We start from the raw sequence: 9,404 nt of genomic DNA, 5'->3' as shown, positions 1-9,404 counted from the left end.
ACTATCAAAACTAAATGTTTTGAAATGTATCTTTATATTTTTTATCTTTTTCTTTTTCTTTTGTTATACAGAAATTCATATTTTTATACTTTGAGAAAACTTCAGATCAGAATTAAGTTTTATTTAGTGAGTAATTTTTGATAAGTACTGAGAATGCCGATGAAATGACTTCTTTTTCTAATATCACTTATATTTTGTTATTGATTAAATTACAATCACAGAACCTGAACAGAAACTGGAATTAAAATATCTTCAACTTATAGAACAAAGCATAAAACCAAGTTGCCTTGTTCAGTTCTGGTTATATTTACAGATAATATGGAGCGAGATCTTATATTACTCATTTTTTATTCTGGGAGGATGCAATGGAAATGACAGGTTAAAATTAAAAGAAATCAATGCTTCAAGGCCACCATTTATATGTGGAGTTACTGTATCTTCCATTTTTGAGTAATCCTCGCACATTTTGTATTCTTATTTTCCAATATTTAATTCAATTACATAATAATAAATTCTTTGGAATTAAATAAGACTTACATCATCATCTGTCCCCTCTATGATTTGGTACTAGCTAAAGTGTAGGATTGGAATGCCAGAATGAAGACTTACAAACCCACAATCGTGTAAATCATGGGGGCTGAAATTTTCTCTGAGAATCATTATTCTGATAGATCTTTCTAGAAAAAGAAATTGTGTTTTCTTACAAAATGCAAGATTTTGTATAGAAACTCTGTAATGACGAAAACAGTATATGGGATGCAAAAGCTTAATTAAAATTGCTTTCCATCCGCCTTTATTTCACAACAATTTAAAATTTCATTTTTATCGTATGATTTATCTATTGCAATCATTTGTAAAAATCAACAATTTGATAATATATAAACCGCAACTTTTAGCACAAATTTCTTTCCATGTTTTTATTCTGACAAATCTCCTGTTCTCATAGAATCAGAGACTTGAGGACGAAAAATACCTTTCCAAACATTCCCACGAGAAGTGCATCGTACTCATTTTCGGCCTGAGTTCAGCTTTTTGGTAAGGAGAGAGTAAAGGTTTATTTAGAATATGAAAAAGTCCATCTAATCAAATTTAGTTTAAATAAGGAGAATCTTCTTTTCAAGTCTGCAACTTTTCCTCTTCTTTGCCACAACTGAATAAACGAACTTATAACTGAAGTAAAAATAGTATAGTTATTAGCCGCTAAATTTTAGTCAGCTTACTGCCTACAATGTAAGTTGAGATATATTCGATATAAATGACACAAAAACATCAATTTTCAAAATATTTGAATTGTAAATATAAAATTCGTATTTGAGGTTAACTTAGCTATTATATTTCATTGAATCATTTCCTAGAGTTTAAAAATTACCAATTGTTCAGCTCTGTACATTTTCAATATAATGTACAATTTCTTGATATATATATTTATATATATATATGTTTGGGTAGATTTGTTTTTCACTTAGTTCTTGGTAAAGTCCATTTGTCCATAATGTCAGTCTATCATTTCGATATTTGTTGCTTAAGATGCTGCAAAAATTCATAATATGAAAATACTGATTCTGTCCGATCATCAATCATGTGCTGAAGGAAACATTGTCTGCTCTTGCTGTCTTCTCTGAAAGTAAAAAGAAAATTGAAGTTATTCAAAATTAATTATAGCAAATTTTATGTTTATCTTGTTATTATGCCGACAAAAAATGTAGATGACATCAAAAGTTTTGAACAATAATTCTTAGTTATCTCTTATTTTTTTAATTACTAGAATAAAAAATTTTCAGTTAATTTGAATCAATTCATGTACAGTAGAGTCCTGCTAGTCTGAACTAATTGGGACCGAGCCCTGTTTGGATTAGCAGAACAATTGAAATAATTCAGAAGCAAGCAGTAAAACATGTCCAGTTTATATAGATCCAACACCACCAATGACTTTTGTTTCTGTTTTTGTAAGTACAATATAGATCTGCTGTTTTAATAGGCCATGTCAAACACTAATTTATTAATTTTGTACAGTATTAATACAGTACTACAATAAAACACAATATTTTTTTGTTGGAAATTCTAAATCTTTTTGTACCATTAATACCATTTAAATTCAACTGGAAAATAAATATTTTGTGAGCTAAAAAATTTCCTATCCATCGACTGAAACACATTTGAATTAGGCGGATGTTTGGATTAGCAGTGTTCAAGACTAGCAGGACTCTACTGTATTTTATAGTTTCATATAAAAACTGAAAAAATAAGTATTCTATAATTAAAAAATATTTTAATTAATTTTGTACAAATTCATCTCATCACTGGATTCATTATCATTTTTGGAATATAATGAAAGTAAACATTATAATATATATAAAATCCTCTTTGAATAACATTGTTTTGAATTTTACTCTCAAATACCCACTATTAGTTTGTCTTTATGATCTCTAAATGATCTTATCTATAAAGAAAAGTAATATATTGGCTACAAATATCTAAAAACAAACAGAAATGGCTGATTAGATAGTCCAGAACACTTCATAGAGACATTATCAAAAACTGAGAACAACAACAGATGCACATGTATTAAAACAGTGAAAAATCCAGCAACAAGTTGCTTAACTTCCCTGGCAACATTTAAAAATTTTGGAAACACCATCTGATATATTTTATTTAAAATTTTTTACATTTTTAATTATAATAAAATGGCAGAAAGCTTAATTTTGAGGGTAAGGATGGGTTTTATACAAAAATTGTAAATGCTAATAATGGGTAAAATCATCATTAAGTCCGATCCTACTGGAGATACATGACTCCCATTATATCCTCACTCCTTGAACTTTAACCACCAAAATTTAATAGCATCAATCCCCCTAATAAACAAACCTCATTGCAAAATTTCAGAGATTTGACAAAAAGCACAGGAGTTATTAAGCTTCAAACAGAGTGAACAAAATCATGCTGCTACAGCCACACACACACAAAAAAAATCTCCCTTCAAAGTTTTTTGCATTTCTTGGAGTTTCAAGGTCCTGAGTCCAAAAATGTAAAAATCTGGGGATCAGTTTTTCACTGATTGTTTTATGTAACAGAGAAAAAATATGGTAGAGCTGAGAAAGTAAAAATAGAAACTGATAATAATGGTCGCATTTCTTAATGCAGAGAGAATGTAGTGAAAATGATGTCACGAGGAGCTATCACTACACATCACTGCATCATAGTTTAGAAATGCTTCCCACTCAAGTGAAACATGAACTCCATAATTCCAGTTACAGCCAAAAATACTGTTTTAGTTAAAGAACTACAATATTTCAATAAGGATATATAAAGAATTGAGCATTTCTCTTTCTGAACATGTGAAAAAAGTAAAGAGATAGGAGATATATAATTATATTTAAAATATAGTATTTTCTTATTCTTTAGGTAACTTTCAGAGTTATTTTATAAAATTTAATTCTTCCTAATATTTTCATCAATAGTCACTTTGACTTTATTTTTACAGCATAATATCGTATTATACACACAAGCATCCATTTTGCTTTACACGTAAAAGCTACTTTATCTTTGCTGCAGCAAACATTTAGAAACGGGTTTCAGAGTGTTCGCTGTAAAGCACTTCTCAAGAACTGCATAAAGAAATGTGACAATGCTACACTGTGCTGCAATGTCATGTTAATGACAATGATCTTTTTCATAATTGAAGTTTAGACTATTTACAAAAATTAAATTAAATTTTTGAGTCTATCGTTTAATCTCTTATACACCACCAAAGTGTTGTATAAGGGTTTGTTTAAGAAGTGTTCTTCAAAGATACTTAAAACTGTTACTTCTGTGGTGGTGTATAAGGGATTAAAAGATAGACTCGAAAATTTAATTTAATTTTTGTAAATAGTCTAAACTTCAATTATGAAGAAAATACATCCTGAGTTATCACAAAAATTGTAACAATGATCTTTACTATTAGCTAGATCATGCTTGTTTATTTCACAAATGTTATTTGATGTATCTTCTAAATTTTTCTCCAGAAATCACAAGTTAAAGTTTAAAATTATAATTATTTATAATCATAAACTGGCAGGACATCATCTGTCAGCTTCCTACAGGAAATTGATAGTTATTACTCATAAAATATTTACTTCTATTATTTAGTAATTTAATCTATTAAAATGACATATGTTCTGATCATCTAACTAATAAATTTTTAATATCATCAAGAAATAAAATGTTCTGAAATTTCTTGGAAAAGGCAGTATTCCATGCTAAAATGATTAAATAAGTGAATCTTGAAAAATCAGTATTCTGTAGACAACAGATTAAGCAATCATGTAAAACACACGCAATGTTAATGTCCTTAATTTTTACTTTCTATAAGTTAGCCTGACATTATAATTATTTTACTGCATGAACAGTTTTCCATTATAAAAATTTTAATCTTTAATTATTTCTTTAAGTGTAAATAATTAATTCAAAAACAATATTAAATGATTTCTAATAGAAAATTTATAAAAACTATGTCTGATTTCAGTAAATGTAAAGTTTATGTTATCTCTATTATTATTAAGCAATTATGTAGCATGTAAGAAGCATATAGTTGTTATAATGTTTGTGCCATAAACAATACTAAGAGTTATGCTATGAAGAAATGATTATGGAAAAAACAATTTCAGAAAAATATTTTAATTTTTTCATGAAAACTCATGGCATTCATCTAAAATGGATGAAAACATTCAAACTAAATTTTTAGTTAATTTTTAAAAACTATTTTACCCCACTTGGCCTTATGATTTAATTTATTCAAACTGTACCTGATGATAATGATAGGAGAATAGAAGGATCGCTGCAGCGATAACCAATTAACAAAATTTCTCATTCTCTCTGACTCAGCAGTTTTTAATTCAGGCAGATGAACCTATATTAAAAAAAAAAAAAAAAAAGCATTAAGAAGTATTCTTGACAGATAACATTGGAGAAAATTTGTAATAGCTTTGAAATTATTTTAAGACTGAAAATCAACAGTTAATATTACTTACAATGTCATATGGAATGGCATTGAAATTAGCAACTCCTAATACATTTATACAAAAGAGATCACTAATAGCTCTTCCGACATATATATACATATGATCAAGAGTGTCAAGGAGATAGGCACCATGGCGATCAATTTTTTCAGATGATAACTGTAAGAGTGGAGGTTGCGGTATAAGAACACCATCTTCGTTTAATGCATTCTGAAAAATTTAAAAGCAGTAAAAAAATAAGTTAGTCTTTATATTCAAACAAATCGATTGAAACATATTAAGTATCAAATAATTCCATTGCTGGTTTCTCTATTTAGTCTTCTTTTGTCAAACAGAAAACATGAGTAGTTATCAATGTTTCAAATAATTCCTGTCTTACAAATATATTTTTTGGAATTTTTTATAGGTATTTTATTGTACAATACATTTGTAGATAATTGTTACATTTTCTTACTTCTGGAATTTAATTTATTCCTATTTTAATTATTATTATTATTTTAAATGTAAAACTACAACTAAATAAAAATTAAACACACAATATCTGCTGCAGTTAAATTTTAAATTGTTTTTATTCTATGTTTGTTCAGAGTACTCAAAAACATTTTAAATATTAAAAGCACTTGTTAATAGTATTTTACAGTGTGTAATTTTTGAGTGAATTCATTATTTATTTAACATCTCAAAACAGTTCAATTTTCTTATAATCAATACATATTAGTGTGTCCTAATAACCTTTTTCACTATACCTATATTAAAAAGTTTTAATAGTAAGCAAGGTTAAATAATTCTTAAATTAAATAACTATTTTAATGATTAAAAAAAAACAAGGCACTTTCTATCTCATCTTTTATGTATATAATAATATCTGGACTTAAATGCTATGTCAATCTCAAACTGAAACAAATTTTTAAATATAATTCTTAATACATACAGCCTAAAAATTATTGAAATTTCAATAATCAACATGATGATGCTGTCTATATATCCTTTGCAGTTATACTGTACATGTATAACATATGATAATAAAATTTGTTCTTCTATTAATAGAAATTCCTTTAAAACTGTAAAAGTATTTGCATTTCTATGATTAACTTGGATGCTAATGATATCAAAGCTTACCTTATCATCTAAATTATGGATTGGATATAAATTTGGATAAATGTACGTCAGCAGATTATTTAGGGGTAAAGTTTTCATCTGTTCCATTGCAAAAACTCTTTCATCTAATTTTGTACTTATACCTGTTCTAAACGCTACCTAAAAAATAAAAATATAAAATAATAATAATTTAATTTTTTGAATTATAAAATTTTTTAATAAATATTATTTCATCATTTTAAATAAATATAATACAGTTCAACTTGGATAATTTGAATGTTTTTAATTCAAATTTGTGATTAATTTGAAAATTCCTCCAGATCCTTGAATTTCTTATAGAAATACTTTTCATTACATGTTGAGTTGCATGGCATCTAAATCATGGATCACTGCATTTGCTTGCAACAACACAGCACATCAAAAATATAAAAGTTAACTTTGAGAACGCAAAGCGTGCAAATTATAAAATTTTTGTTTATTATGTAATGGTGTTATTCAGTCATCTTGATTAATGCCTTTATTTGATAAAATTATAAAGATTTTTTTATGTTATAAAGCTTTTAATTTACATACTCAACATCATGTTGTAAATTGAAAAGTCTTGGTGGTCCACATAGTATTTGTTCGATTGCTTCATCTGTATATTAATTGAAAGGGAGTTTGATTGTCTGACTTACAATTTTATGATCTTTTATTCTTATTTCTTTATGAAACTTGGGAAACACCTTTGTCACAATATTTCTCACACTAACTCCTCAAGGTTCAGATACATTATTTTTCAGCAGAAAACAAATTTTGAAAAATGTAGAACTTACTGTTTTATATATATATATTTAGCCTTCAACTGTCAACACAGTTGAAGGCTAAATATTAAGTTATGAGTTAAAGTCTCATTCTGGATTGAACTTTTCTTCCAGAATATTGTACATTATTTATTCAATTATAATTATTGAATTTATTACCCGTATTTAGTCCAAATTACACAGCATTTAAATATTTACTTAGTCAAAATGTAGCCTGATATTAAATCTAATTTGATTATTTGAATGCTGATCTTAGATAAACACTGTTATAAATGTCATTAGATATATCAATGTAAATTTTTTGCTATATTAAAAATTTATTCATATGACTATTATTTTATATTTTAAAGAAAAAATTTTCAATCTTAAAATGTAAACTTACATGCTTCAGTAGACCCAAAACATATAATGGCATAAGTCTGGCAGAAAAAGGAGTCATAAGAGTTCCAGCAGTCTGTCCAGATGAAAGAGTAATTTTGAAACTATTTAGTAAATCAATGCAAGCATTGATGAGTGCCTCCTTTGCATCAGATATTGATGATGACAAACTGCGATCAACAGCTAAAACATAAATGTAATATATATTTAAAAAAGAAAACAACATTTATAAATAATATTGCCAAATTAAATGGAATTATAAAATATTTTTGAATTACAGATAAAATGGACCCAAACCAAGATGACTTCAGTGTTAAAAATCAAAACTGAATCAAAAGATGCATTATTGTTTTACATGATTTTACTTGGCCAAGCAAGATATCAACCATTTTTGATTATTAATACATCATCATCATCAAGCAAACAATTGGAAAATACACAATTTATATTTAATAATGAATAAATTTCAATCAGTTTGCCTGATTGCAATAATATGTTAATTATCAAAAGTGCTTGCAAGTATAAAATCTTGTAAAACAATAACGTGTCTTTTTATTATTCAATTGTAATTTTTAATGCTGAAGACGGCTACTTTTATGTTTAATATTTTTGAATAATTTCAATGGTTAATTTTTAATATTAAAATGAATTTATTAAAAGAATTACATATATTATACTTCACTGACATCTACTAACAAGTAATTAAATAACAACATTATAAATTAGGTTGTAATCCATAGCTCAAAATTTTGATTCTGGCTCATTGTGAAAATAAAATTATGCCTTGTTCATTTATTTTTCAATAGCAAAAGTGCACATACTTATAAACTAGTTCCTAGTAGTGTTCCTGTTTTTTGCTAAATGTATGTACTACAGAACAATTTTGTTTTATGAAATTATTTTATTGATGTAACCAGTTTATTAAATAAATATAACACGTTGAAAGAAAGAAAAAAAAAATAATGAGCTTTGATAAACAGCTTGAAATTCGTCCAAAACTGAAGGTAATAAAATTATACTTGACATTGAGCATCTAGACATTAACAGTTCACAGCAAAAAGCATTAACTAGTAGGCCCCTACAACAAAATCTACAAAATATAAATTAACAATGGATTAAAAGATACATGAAATTAATGCTACTATCATAAACTGAAGATAAAAATCACCCTTGCTTGAAGGAAACACCAAGAAGAAAGAATTAAATATCATATACAAATTCATAAGCAGTGGAAAGTTGTAAAGGAGAAATCTGTCTGCTAATGAATGCTAATTGAGCAATGTATATTACCTAAGATAAAGAGCAGGGTGTAAGCTTCACAGACCAACTTACAGGTGAAAGCTTCCCACAAATGAGTCAACTGTTATCAAAAAGGAAAGCTACACAAAGATAAATCTCCAATGCTGACAAGATAGGGTTTTAATGAAAGAAATTGCCAGTAAAAACTTATAAGTTGAATAAGGAGATTTATGCATATCTAAGGAATATTTAACACTATTCTTCTGTGGTAATGAGCAAGATGATTTCAAGTTTCTCATTTTGCATATGAAAACAGCTGAAGAGCTGACATCATGGAATTCGTTAATATCAATAAAAATAATATAACAATAAATCTATTTGAGAGAAAGAAAATTAACACAATAAAGAATGGTGAAGAGTTTAAATAATGAGGTTACTCTCAAATATTTTGATCATTTCCAATTTAAAAAAAAATAAAATGATACTTAAAAAGAGAATTGCAAAAAATTGATATTAACTATGAACATGAAATTTCATATGAAGAGAAATACTCCTAGTGCAGTAGCCTCATTTTAATCCTCCATGTGTCTCAAGGCATCTCAGATATCACAGCACACATTTTTAACATTTTTTTTTAATTTAAAATTTTGGATTATTGGTTTTGGATTATAGACTTTTCAGAAGGTGCCTGATTACCAGAAATTCTGGATCATCAAATGCCAGATTAACAAACTTATCTTTGTACTGGAACTTTGTACAACTGGAATTTTGCTTAGATTTATTCAAATATTCTGTATTTATAAGCATGCACAGAACTGAAGCTGACATCATTTTAATAAAGTCATTTTTAGACTTGTTAAACTTATTTTAAATTTCATATTTAAAATAA

The 9,404-nt window shown here is 26.9% G+C and overlaps 1 protein-coding gene across 1 annotated transcript in view; it reads right to left on the bottom strand.

Annotated features, from left to right (window-relative positions):
* Positions 1-902: 902 nt before the first annotated feature.
* LOC111619140 (protein transport protein Sec24A-like) overlaps positions 903-9,404 on the bottom strand; it is a 77,472-nt gene continuing 68,970 nt past the window's right edge. Inside the window, exons 18-22 of the mRNA XM_023360811.1 lie at positions 7,281-7,459; positions 6,117-6,254; positions 5,010-5,207; positions 4,785-4,888; positions 903-1,618 (exon numbers count right to left, since the gene is read on the bottom strand). Coding sequence (XP_023216579.1) covers positions 1,504-1,618; positions 4,785-4,888; positions 5,010-5,207; positions 6,117-6,254; positions 7,281-7,459 — 734 coding nt within the window. The 3' untranslated portion in view covers positions 903-1,503. The remainder of the gene's footprint in view (positions 1,619-4,784; positions 4,889-5,009; positions 5,208-6,116; positions 6,255-7,280; positions 7,460-9,404) is intronic.

This window comes from Centruroides sculpturatus, unplaced genomic scaffold, assembly GCF_000671375.1.
Source record: "Centruroides sculpturatus isolate CEXI.00-Female unplaced genomic scaffold, Cexi_2.0 scaffold87, whole genome shotgun sequence".
NCBI classification, from domain to species: Eukaryota; Metazoa; Arthropoda; class Arachnida; order Scorpiones; family Buthidae; genus Centruroides; species Centruroides sculpturatus.
The sequence above is the reverse complement of the archived record's forward strand: the minus strand, read 5'-3'. Positions and strand labels throughout refer to the sequence as shown.